Source organism: Cygnus olor, chromosome 4, assembly GCF_009769625.2.
Source record: "Cygnus olor isolate bCygOlo1 chromosome 4, bCygOlo1.pri.v2, whole genome shotgun sequence".
NCBI classification, from domain to species: domain Eukaryota; kingdom Metazoa; phylum Chordata; class Aves; order Anseriformes; family Anatidae; genus Cygnus; species Cygnus olor.
The window spans coordinates 26,777,888-26,790,443 of record NC_049172.1 but is presented as its reverse complement, the minus strand read 5'-3'; the positions used below and the strand labels follow the sequence as shown (position 1 = coordinate 26,790,443).

General features: G+C 39.1%; 1 protein-coding gene across 11 annotated transcripts in view; it reads left to right on the top strand.

The window, feature by feature from the left end:
• Nucleotides 1-9,208, top strand: part of PALLD (palladin, cytoskeletal associated protein) — a 150,189-nt gene extending 140,981 nt beyond the window's left edge. For all 11 annotated transcript variants that reach the window (XM_040557078.1, XM_040557077.1, XM_040557076.1 and 8 more), the window contains 5 exons: nucleotides 2,221-2,353; nucleotides 3,312-3,519; nucleotides 4,239-4,404; nucleotides 5,896-6,029; nucleotides 7,022-9,208. In XM_040557078.1, the coding sequence (XP_040413012.1) occupies nucleotides 2,221-2,353; nucleotides 3,312-3,519; nucleotides 4,239-4,404; nucleotides 5,896-6,029; nucleotides 7,022-7,194 (814 nt within the window). In that variant the 3' untranslated portion in view covers nucleotides 7,195-9,208. The remainder of the gene's footprint in view (nucleotides 1-2,220; nucleotides 2,354-3,311; nucleotides 3,520-4,238; nucleotides 4,405-5,895; nucleotides 6,030-7,021) is intronic.
• Nucleotides 9,209-12,556: the final 3,348 nt, after the last annotated feature.

Below are 12,556 nucleotides of genomic sequence, written 5' to 3'. Positions count from 1 at the left end.
GAAATTCGAGCATGTAACACATTCCTACAACAGACTCCCACCATCAGCTTCCCTCATGTAGCATACCACAGTGCTGCGCTCCCCCATACGCTGCATGATTTGTCATGCATATTTCTATACACTTTTGATAAGTAATACTCCTGTGGCCTTACAATGTTTTTTTTTCTGTAAGCTTTTTTTGCTTCACAGCAACAAAAACTTTTTTACAAGTGTAATTATTATCTTAATGAACTTTATGACTTGTTACGCTGTTGACAGGCTTTTTCCTGAGGTATTGTTAATCTCCTACTGAACGTGTTCTGGCAGAAGAGCTCTCTGGTTTTGTTATCTTCACTACTTTGCAGCCGTTTTAGAGCATTTAGAACTTTCTAGTTGTCATTTTGTTTTTAATGTCATATTTTTCTGAAATTTGCTTAGCTTGCAAAAATTACCTTCTTAGCATTCTTCTGGGAATGAGGTTTTGAATTACCTGAGGCGTACCAAGCTTGGGCTCAATCTCCTAGACATCATGGTGCTCAACACTGCAGCACCCAAGTGGTGTTGAGTGCTCTTGCAAGAGCACTGCAGCCACAGCCCCAAACAAATCATTTTAAAATGCATGGGATTTAAGGAAAATTAAAAAAAAATATATGTATTCCTATTGCCCCTGCCCTCAATTAGAGCATTAATTTAAACCTGATCTCCTTTATCCCAAATTAGTAATGATTATCACGTGGTCTGTCATGAAGTGTTCCCCAGCTTGCTAGTGTGCACTGTACCACACCGCCCCACGGAGTCTCCCTGGACACATTTAGACCATGATGTCAGCGCTGCTGCAAGTTGCTCTGCAGTTTAATGCCCGCATTGCAACTCTAACGAACCTGCAGCTAATCCAAGGGTATTCCTGCCTACTGCACTTTGTCATTCCTAGACATCTCAAGTATTTGGCTCTATTCATTTCTTTATCTTTCTTTCTTTCTTTTTTTTTTTTTTTTTAACCACAACAGGTTTTAGAATAAAAATAAGTGGTTTCTACTCTCAAGGTTAAGGCTTAAAAGCCATCTGCAATTTTAGGGGTAAATTTATAGAGGCAAAAAGAAATGCATTCTTAATTTCTGACACTAGACCAAACAGCATGCTGATTTAGCTTTCCTTTCAACTCTGTGCTTTAAAAAACCTAGTTAAGATTCAAGAAAATACTATCATTAAAAAACTGCTTTTAATGACAAACACTTAGCCTCTTTATTTTCCACTTCATCTGGTGTAATTTTTCCCCCCCCTGCTTTGATCGATGCTGCCATTTTGCAGCTGCAGCAGTGAGGTGGTGGTGTTCAGAAGTACTTTCACCCTTCTGTGGTGCTAGTTAACCTACTTGGCTCAGCCTCACGAGGCACTGAGAAACACTCGTCACTTGGACCTTTAAGTTGTCTTCTTAAAAGCAGTACCTGACCTGGATGCGTATAAACGCTGTGACAGCAGATTTTGCATGGGTAGCTTGCACTTGACTAGATACCATCGTTTCTAGCAGGTCTTACAGAACTAATTAGCAAAAGATATGAATACAGCTCTTTTTTTTAATTACCCATCCATCTTTCAGCCTAGCTGCATGCATATGAGATATGTATATTGGCAAAAATGGTTAGGGAATCGCCAACTAGAACAAAACATTGCTTGTGAGCTGCAAAGCGGGAGCTACTGAAGGAGCTGTGGGCATGCCCAATGGCAAAAAAAGTTAGGTGCTTCAGAGCTGGCTTTAGACATCTGAAAAGCTACGTAAGCATTAAATGAGGAAAAAATATCCAGAGCGGCTACATTTTAATCCACAGAATTTTCTATACAGCCTTCGGTGGTGTAGAACAAGAGAAGATGAAAAATAACTAAGTGTGACGTGAAAAGTCTCTTCTCCACTGAGATGAGTTAGCTTTTAGCTGCTGTTGTTTTCTGAAAGGTAAACATAATTAACAAACAGTACGCGCGTTGTCTGCTGTAATCAGCAACAGTGAAGGGTTTAAATGCACAAGACGCTAGAAATGAGGAACTGAAGCTATGTGCTAAGGTTTGCCAGCTTTTTTTTTTTGTATTGCAGTGATTTAAAGACTAAACAAAATGTACTCTCATGTATAAATATATGATTATTACAAGTAAGTATTCTGTAGCAAGATTGTTGTCTAGATGTTTCTAGATACTTCTTCTGATTTTAGTGAAAAAAAATAATTTACCTTTATTTCGTGTTATTTTAAGACCACGATCTCGATCAAGGGACAGTGGTGATGAAAATGAACCAATTCAGGAACGATTCTTCCGGCCTCATTTTCTGCAGGCTCCTGGCGACATGACTGTTCAAGAAGGAAAACTATGCCGAATGGACTGCAAGGTAAGTGTCAAGCAAAGGACAGCAGCTACCTTTCCATAACATTGGCTGAGTCGAAAAAAACAAGTTAGATAAGTTTTTTTTTTTAATGCTATTTTACCTGTTTGCAGTGTCAGTGGGTTAATTAATCTCACTGCTTATCAGCAAAAGTTGACAATAAAAACTTGCCTCCAGTGAAATTGCTGCAGGCAAATCTTACAGCTAACAAAAAGCTGATTTTTAGAGTTGAGCTATGTTGGGGCGTGGGGGGAAGCAGCAAACACCATAAAGACAGTGCTTCTCCATTTTAAGTCCTTTTACCACTTCAGTTTCGATCCTCTGTTAGTTTCAGACAGCCTAATCTTGATTTATGACTTTGCCTTGCAGAATTAATTAAGGCTTGGACTACTTCTGTTTGCTTTCTGCTGGTACATCTGGGAGAAGCTGTTTGTTTTCGAGCAGTACCCCCAGCAAGTGGCACGGCTTTCAGCAGTGCCGGACTCGTTCACACAGACCAAGTATAAACTAGTGCAGGCAGCGCTGTCACTGGGTTATACCTCAGCGCAATGGAATTTAGAGTTCCATAAGTAGTCAGCTAACATCTTTTTGTCTGTAAGTTTTCCACAAGAAATTAATTCAGAAAGGAGTATCTTTTTATTCCACATGAAGAGCAAACAATCAAAAATGACAAAAGGTGTCACCCTGCCTTTTGTTTTGCAATGTATTATTATTTAGATTCTAGCATATCTAAACACCGATCTTTTTTCAGTCACACCCATAAGACATCACGGAATTCAGGGAGTTGGCCAGAAAGCAAGTAAATTAATATAACTGAGTCAATGTGTAATGCAGGATGGAATTAGTAAATCTTGTGGTACACCTGCACTAGCAAACAAACCCCAGCTCCTCTGAAGCAACAAGTCAGGACTCCTCCAGTGCTTTGCATGGCTAACAGTTTCCCATTGTTTTTTTCCCACCGAAGGTTAGTGGATTACCAACTCCCGATTTAAGCTGGCAACTTAATGGAAGGCCCATTCGTCCCGATAGCTCGCACAAGATGCTGGTGCGTGAGAACGGCGTGCACTCCTTGATCATAGAGCCAGTCACGGCTAGAGATGCTGGGATCTACACGTGCGTTGCCAGCAATCGAGCTGGTGAAAACACATTCAGCCTGGAGCTCGTTGTTGCAGGTAACGCCTTCGTGCTGAGCGCTGCACGAGGAAAAGTGAAGTGCTGTCAGGTGATGTGGCTGAGGGGGCAGGGGGCTAAGACGGGGGAAGCGCGCAGTAACGGGACTACAGCACACTTCTGGGCGGCACGGTTACGTTCTGCATTGGCCTTGGTTGGCTGCAGGTAACCTGCGGGTACGCACGCAGTGAGGAACAGAGGGCTGTCAGCCTGAGGGACAGCTGAGGCCACAAACCAGACTGTTCACCCCAATGTGCTTCTTATTGGCAGTTTGTGCAGAGCCGTATCTATCTCTGGGTTGCTAGCATGATATGATCTGTGTATTGCACAGGATGTGAGACTAATGCCATTCCAACCTGCTGGCAGAGCACTTCCTTCTATAATTAAAGGCTCATCCTTTTATGGAGTATGAAGGAGCACTGTTTAACAAGCACGGTGCAGCCAATTAATCTCATCTCCATGCTCCACATTTCAGTTCTCCTGGGGGCCGGGGCGGGGGAGGAAAACACTCAGCTCTATTAGAGCTCACTTCTCCTTTATTAAAATACTGGTGTGGCTGTTTTCTTCAGAGGAATCAGGGTTGGACTTCATGATTAATGAAGACAACACTTAAGTTTCCTGCCACTTACATTTTTCATTACTGTTTTTTCGCATACTGCTGAAAGAAAAGCTCACTTTTTAAAGACTAGTGTCAACCTTTCTGTGATTTTTATTTCCACAGCTAAGGAAGTACACAAAGCACCTGTGTTTATAGAGAAACTACAAAACACAGGCGTGACTGAGGGATTTCCAGTGCGACTGGAGTGTCGAATCTCGGGGGAGCCATCGCCTCAGATATTTTGGAAGAAAGAGAATGAGTCACTCACACACAGCACTGACCGAGTGAGGTTAGTTGGATTTAGAGTAATCTCATCAGGCATCACTTCTTCAATAATGGTTTCTCCTGTAATACAACTGAAAAACTAGAAGATAAGAGTGCTTTGGGTGAACAGCAGGTCATAAATATTAACTAGTTATTGTAATACTTTTTGACATTTATTCAAACTTGCAGCCAGCCTGGTGGCTGAGCTAGAATTAAAATGTTAGCTTTGTTTTCCAGCCTTGGACTTGAACAGCTATCTTTGCACTTTAAGCACCGTGTAGTGGTCTCTTCTCGTTTAGAACTAAGACTTAGCTTTACTTACAAGCCCAGGTTTTCTGCAGTAAAATTTCTCGATCTGCTTCTCAGCGGAAACATTGATTCTTAACTCTGCTGTGTAGTTAAGCAAAAGAGCTTTCCTGAATGACAGTACTGGGATAGCTAAATATCCATACCAGTGCAAAATCATAACGCAGAAGTAGTGGAGACGCTAACGCTCCATCTCTTCCTTCTCCCCGCTCAGTATCCTGACTGGTAGGAGCTAATGTGTGCTCCGTTTGGCCCAAAGTTTAGTTATGCCCACTCAAGTGGATCTAACTCCATGAGACAGCTGAGGGTTTTAAAATTTTACGAGAGGTAAATGCTTTATGCAGGGTTTTATGCACACTTTTCTCCAGCATTTAGTAAATGCTAGTTCAAGTAGAGTAATTGTGCAGCATCTCACTTCTGTCTCCTTCGTTCCTCAGCGCTCCATTTTCCCGTGCTCCCTCTGGGAACCAAGGCAGCTAAAAGCTGAGCCCAGCTCTGCTACTACAGCGTGTGCACGTCTCTGAATCCAGCTATGAGTTAGTGCTGGCCTTTAAATCCCCCAAATCATCTTTATGTAGAAATACTATAGGGGCAGTGGGAAAAATGTCGTTATATATATTTTTTTTTGATTGTAAGATCTTTAAGCTTGTCACCAGTATTTGATTGCATTTTGTAAAAACACTGAAGAGCAATTTTAATATAAAAGATTTAAATATAAATATTTTAATATAAAAAGAAAATTTTAATATAATATTTAATATAATACTTAAAAATAATATAAAAAGGAACTCATTACTGATATGACACTGTAATAAATTACTGGTTCTTCAAAATAACTACAAATATTTCAGTACCTCATTCCTCAAGTGAAATCTTTTATCCTTTCCCCACAAAGTCTGGGTAAGTTCTGACATCCCCACTACGTCAGTGTGACTTCCAGATGTCTTAACCTGTAATTCTGAAAGAGAAATTGCTGCATGTGGTTTTGCTGCTTAGTTTTTCAATACAGGATATTAAACTGCCAAATTATCAGGCATATTCAAGGTTTTATTTTCCACTTGCTAATTTCAGAGGAAGTTTTAAATTAATTAGAAGTGGACTACAATTAATTAATCTATAACTAGGATTGGGCCTGTGTATAAGGACATTTAAAAACAGTCTACGCTGGTTTGCAATTTAAATAGTAATTTTCTACTTTTCTTTTGTTTAGCATGCACCAGGATAACTATGGCTACATCTGCCTGCTTATTCAGGGAGCTACAAAAGAGGATGCCGGTTGGTATACCGTTTCAGCTAAGAACGAGGCTGGGATTGTGTCCTGCACTGCCAGGCTGGATGTTTATAGTAAGTGGCTTCCTTTTTCATGATCACATTGATCCCCCAAAAGCAATAGTTACCCAAGTTTCGGTTTGTTCGCAGAATGGTTTACATGGGTCTCTTTTTCTTTTGTTTATAGTTTCTCCTCAATAGTAACGATCCACATCAAGACAACACATGCTCTGTCAAAGTACTCCCACCATCTTTCAGATACCTAAAGCAAAACAAGCATGCATGCTTTCTATTTTTACTTAGTATATTAAATAGAGCTAATTAACAACAGATAACGGCATGATGACATTAATTTTGTGGATCATTATTACTATTGCTCTGCTAGCACTTCCCTAACCTTTTGTATTCTTTCATCCATTAGTCTGTAATACACGGGTGACTACCAGAAGTGTAGTAGATGTAGTAGTAGTAGCCTTTCTGCTTAATTATTCAGTTTGTTCCAAAGCAGCCCCTTGCACAGTGACCATTTTCTTAAACTAAAATCCATTACCAGTCCTCATAACAAGAACAAAGGAGGTGAGAAAATTGGAACGATAAATGATCGTTTCAATGACTCGTGAATTAGAAACTCCACTCAGCATTCTTCTGAATACAAGGGGTGGCAATGATTTCTTTTCCCAAACAACAACCAGATGATTTCTTTTCCTGACCAACAACCACCCCTAGAACAGGCCTGTCACTGTAATATTAGTGCACAGACATAAATACCTTGCTGTTGCCCTTATCGATGATACAAAGAAAGGTAGAAAGCAATGCCAAAAAGGCAAAGGAACAAACACATACTTGGTTTTTACTAACCACATTTGATGGTGAAACTAGATGCTGAGGAAAATAAAAAAAAAAAAACCATACACCAAGAAATGAAACAAACTTGCCTTTGATGTGATGCTTCTCAGCTGCTCAGAAATTGGTTATCTCCTTCACAAAGGGTTGATTGTGCATCTGGTACGCTTTGTTGCAGAGGTCAAGATGTCTACATCTTTTTTTCTTTCCTTTTTAATCTGTAGCTCAGTGGCAACAACAACCTCAGACAACCAAGCCAAAGAAGGTGCGGCCCTCGACCAGCCGATACGCTGCACTTTGTGACCAAGGACTAGACATCAAAGCAGCTTTCCAGCCTGAAGCAAATCCAGTCCATCTGACAATGCAGTCTGGTTTGGTAGAGAGCGATGATCTGTAGACCCGAGCTGCCACTTCCATCATTTTCTTTCAAAGCAGAAACACTGAAAGCCATTGCCTTGACCAATGATACTCCTATGTCACTTTATGCAAAGGCAGACACCTTCAAGTACGAAAGATAAACGACAAACACAATAACCATATATTCCTTATTCATTATACCAAATTAGAAGAATAGGTAGATTATTAATAGAAATGTACACATTGCACAACAAATCACCTTCACCGATTCCTTATACCTAAGTTGCTTCAGCTCTTACGAATAACCCTTTTCATAAAGGCCAAACTGCATCAGTGAGACAGATTTTTCAGAAGAAAACACTATTTATCACTACTTGCCTTCGTAAGCAGTAAGTAGATGCTACACAATCTTAATGGTGCGAGACGTTTTATTTGAGGCCATTAGATCACAAGCAAATTAGAATGTATGGTTATCTATAGCTCTGAAATGGCAATGCATTCTGATAGCTACAGTGAACAAGTGCAATATTGTAAGAAAAAAACAGGAAGGGACAAGGAAGAGAAACGTAAGCAAACATTGTAACTCTGAAACCTGCTTTTTATTCTACAGTGAAAAAAAACAAAAACCTTGCCTTAAGTGCCATTAGTATGGACAATTCTATAAAGCAACATCGACACCATAATTTTAAATTCTTTTGTATTTTTCCTTTCTGCCACCTAGGAGGAAGCTTACGTACAAACATACAGCAAAGATTATTTAAGCGTAAGTAATTTAACTTCTTCAAGCTAATGAAGAAAAAGAGCTGACATAATAAGTCTACTCCAGACTATAAATCTTAGTAACTAGAGGAGAAAAAAATGCCGACAGTACGACCAGTGCAGTAGGTTACTGCAAGGGGTGGGAGGGGGTCAGGGCAAGAGGTTGAAACTCTCTGCGGATTTCCCGAGGACAGCCTGTGACCTCGTAACGCTCCCACGGAAGAGTCTGAAATTCTAAGGTGAGCTGAAAATTAGGGAATGTACGTATGGGACGTCTGACTGTTTAGAGCTTGCGTAACGCGTATGAGGATTTTAGAAATGCATAGTAAGTGAGAAATGGGTTGAGACTGCAACAGGAATTTCAATGACAAGTATACACCATAGGTGAGAAGCTCGCAGATCTGAGGAAGCAGAAGATGAAGATGGACAAAAACACCACCAAAATGTGCGCCATTTTTTCTTCTTAACATAGAATATGTCTCTGGTGGACTTCTATTTTTTTTTATTATCCTCTCTATTGTAGGCAAACTACAGCTCTTTTAATGGGTGCAGTCTGTGCGCAGTAGATGAAATGCCTTAAAGCTACTTACAGAATGCAAGGCAAATCCACATCAAACTGGAGCCCTACCTAGTCAGACCTGACGAGGTAGTTTTAAATTAGAACCAAATGAATTTCGGATGAGGGGGAGGGAGGGAGGGATGGAAGAATTACTAGACCTGACAAGAAAAATGAGCATTTGATGGTACGAGCATACTTTGCTATGAAAGGAAAACACTGTATTCCTTATATGAAGCACATATATGGTATCTTTCATTATTTATAATAAAAGTGTTGAAATCTTTTATCTCAGTTCAGTTATTCAGAAGTCCTGTACTTAGTTTTTTTTTAATTTTGTAATTGTGTACACCATATATTGCATTACTGCTATACGTGTATTGCTTTGTAAGTACACAAAGTTTGTTTTGTTTTTAGTGACTAATAAACTTTAGCACATAAGTTAGTACTATTCGGTGCAAACTGGTGCAGGATATGACCAGTGCCGGGGATCGTTACTCTAAATTAATGTCATAGTCCGTCATATGGGAATAATCTGATTATATTCTAGAACAAGTATGTCATAGCATTTGCCAAATTTTTCACAACTGTGACATGCTAATTTACTTTTTTTTGTTTAGCTTCACTAGCATTATTTTGCCACCTTTTATTTGTATTTATAAAAATGTACTATCATTACTTTGGATTGTTGTGCTGGTATAATGTGGGTTTAACATCAATAAATATTACACAAATAGAACGTTTTGCTTCTGGTAAGACTATTAACTGTTTCACTACAACCATGCGCATTTAAGATTTAGAAATTTAAATCTTTTGAATACAGACAAAATGAGGGCCATATGAAGCATCTACAGCTGACTACACTGTGTTTATCATAATGCTGCCCTTGTGACCCTAAATCTTTTTAAATAAAACAGGAACATGACCCATAAATTCTGAGATACTTCTGCACAATACAAGTACCTGAAGATGCTTTTTTCCCCAAGATGTTACAAAAGGTCTAGTTTTCATAACTAGTAATTGCTATATGACATGACTAACAACTGATTCTAAGTAAGGGGCACCGTGCAAGTACTGTTAAATTGGTTTAAGAACAGAATTCTGAAAAGGTTGCACCAAAACTAAGCAAACAAAATGTTAAGACTTACATGTAAAATCCTGAATGTTAACTAGCTTCTCCTTCTCTGCTTTCTGCACAAAGATACGGGGAAAGCTGTAAGGTAATGAATTTTTTTCTTTTAGGTTTACATTTCAAGCACTGATCACTACAAACAACTATCAGCAATTGAGTGAGTACTGACGTTAATGGCGATTAACTGCAAGTGAAGTCAATGGAGTTCTGTCTGCTCACAGTAATTTTGGGTTTGGCTGAGAGTGAAAAACTGAGACTGCTCTTGTGAGCTAGTTAAGATGAGGTCATCATCACTTTTTGCCTCTGTATATATGTACACATACACACACTTATGTAGTAAATCACATCTCTAAGCAGCAAAGTTGTTTTTATGAAAACATTCAGCAGTGCTGTTACTTAGTTACTGGGACTGTTTGGGTTTACAGATTCAGAGATAGAAGCGTGGCACAAGAAAAGTGACATACTTTTCAAGCCAAAAAAAATGGAATTCTTGGATGCATCAAAGTAACTGTTAGCATTTCAATCTCCCTCCACAAACTCCAAAGACAGATAGATAGTATTATGTGAAAGTGTACTTTTAACGCTTCATGGGGGGGGGCGGGGGGGGGTTCTAACCTTCTATAAGAGTGCAGGCTTAGCTATGGAAAGACTTCCAATTATTTAGGAAGCTCATCAATCCAAGTGTATTCAACACAGTCCAAGGCCCAATACAACACCATTCGGGATGCTGACAGAAACCCCTGTCAAGCATCAAGAGTGATGTGCAAAATTCCACATGCATGAAGGGTTTTTTTGTTTGTTTCCAGCTCATAGCATACCTTAATACAGCATAAATGTTTATCCTGCAATTTCATGGCAACAGCAACTAACATTAAAAAAAGTTTCCACCCCAGCCAACTGGAGGTTGATCAAACTAAATTACAGTCCGGTGTGAAGCCCCAGCTGATGCAGTATAGTTTCAGTCTCTGCTACCACTGTCAAAGGTCATTTTCATTCACTTTGTATGCTAATAAAAGCCTCGATTCCCCAGATATGGGGAACTGCATCCTGAGCTCTGCAAGCAACTCAAACAGATTTAATATATGAGTAGTCCGTGAGAACATATTACCCACCATGTAGTGGTGCTAGGGGGATCAGCTATGGCTGTGTGCCCCATCTGCCAAACCCACATTTTGGAGTATAGGTAGGTAAATTAATGCATGGTTTGGAAATGCCTGCTCAGATTACACATGTTTACAACAGACTCACTTCTCTGCCTCACAGTTCAGCTGTACGCGCAGGCACTAGAGCCTGCTCACATTTAAGCTAGTTCTCCTGACCAGGCTAAAAGCAAAAGCCCCTCCCCTGCACAGCATTTCTATTTGAACAGAACCGTAAGCATGTAAAACACATCAGTCAGATGAAAACACCCCTCTTGCCCCAAGAACTTTACAATCTATTCCAGACATCACACAGTATTCTTTAAAGTGTCTTAAAGCTAGGAACCATAATACAAAATTAAGCTACAATTTGCAATCTTAACGTTATTAATACGTAAAATAATCCCACACTGCACTCAATCTCCAATAAAATGTGTTGGAAACATAATGCTCACCTCACATTTACAGCAAAAAGCTAGATTACAAGAGGCAGTACCTGTACAGCCATTTCAGCAGCTATCGAGAGGAAGAGGAAGCTGAATGAACTTAAATCCAACACTAGAAGGAGAAATTCTTCCTTTACAAAACAACTGCAGTGCAAATAGGTAAACCCTGGGGAAGGGCCAAGTCTTGCAATTGCTGTCACTCACAGTCCAGTTTTGTAGTAGCCGAAACGGGCCAGAAAACAGCTGCAGAACAAGAAAAGAAAAAAAAAAAATCACTAAAAAAAATACAGCACATAGCTGCTAGTCAGAATGATTACATCATTTACAGCAGGAACACAAATATCACACTGAATGGATTAGGGTGTTGTTTTTTTTCTTTTTTTTTTTTTTTTTTAATGATTTTTTTAAACCTGTAACTAAATACATTGTCAAGCTTTTTTGGTGAACTCTTGGCCCAGAAATCACATAGATATTCTACAAAGATGAACCCAGGGTACAAAAATGTATTGCCAAGGCCAGGACCCTTCCATGTTACTGCACAAGGTGTTAAAATTACCTATTACGATAAAATTTCCCGTACAAACAGGTAACACATCTCTATTCTGTTGGAGATGAAGAACTAATGGATTTTGATTTTGGTGATTTTTTTTTTTTACATGCAGTATTTGTCCAAGCAACTGCTAAAGTTATTTGTAGGAAAGTGCCTGTCTAAAAGCAAGCCTATTTTACCACACTATTCCATAGGATAATGTACCGTGCTACTTCTAATTATCAACCCACTTCCTCCTACAATACTTTAGAATTAAGAGTCACTGAACATTTTTTTAAACACAATCTGCAATAGAAGTTTTACCTTTCTCAAATTCTGGATTGGCTTCAGCTGTACAATCTCTGAGCTTTTATTACTTCATGCAATGTATAATAAACAAAAAAGCAAAATAAAATGTAACTCTAACAGTACAACTGTTCGTAAAGCCAAACATCTTGAACTGTACGTGAATGCTGTCATTTGAGGTATGCAACAGCAGCAGCTTTCAAGAATTTCACTATGAAAAGCTCCAGATCCACTTTCCACCTGGAAAAAAAAAAGTGTAATTGCATAATGTAGATTTCCAAATCTAAAAAATAGCATTTTAATACTAAATAGGCTCAATTACTTGTTTCGCTCATGTGTCTTGTACTCAAAGAGCATAAAACAGATACAAAGCCTCAATAGAAATAATAGAAGACTTAATAGAAGCTTTCACAGAAGAATGAAGTAATTCTTAACTTACTAAACACTTGTTCCCTTCCAAGCATTTTTTTTCAGAGTGCCAAATCCATTAAACAACCAACTCTGCAGAAACAGAACAAAGTTTTCACTTGTGATT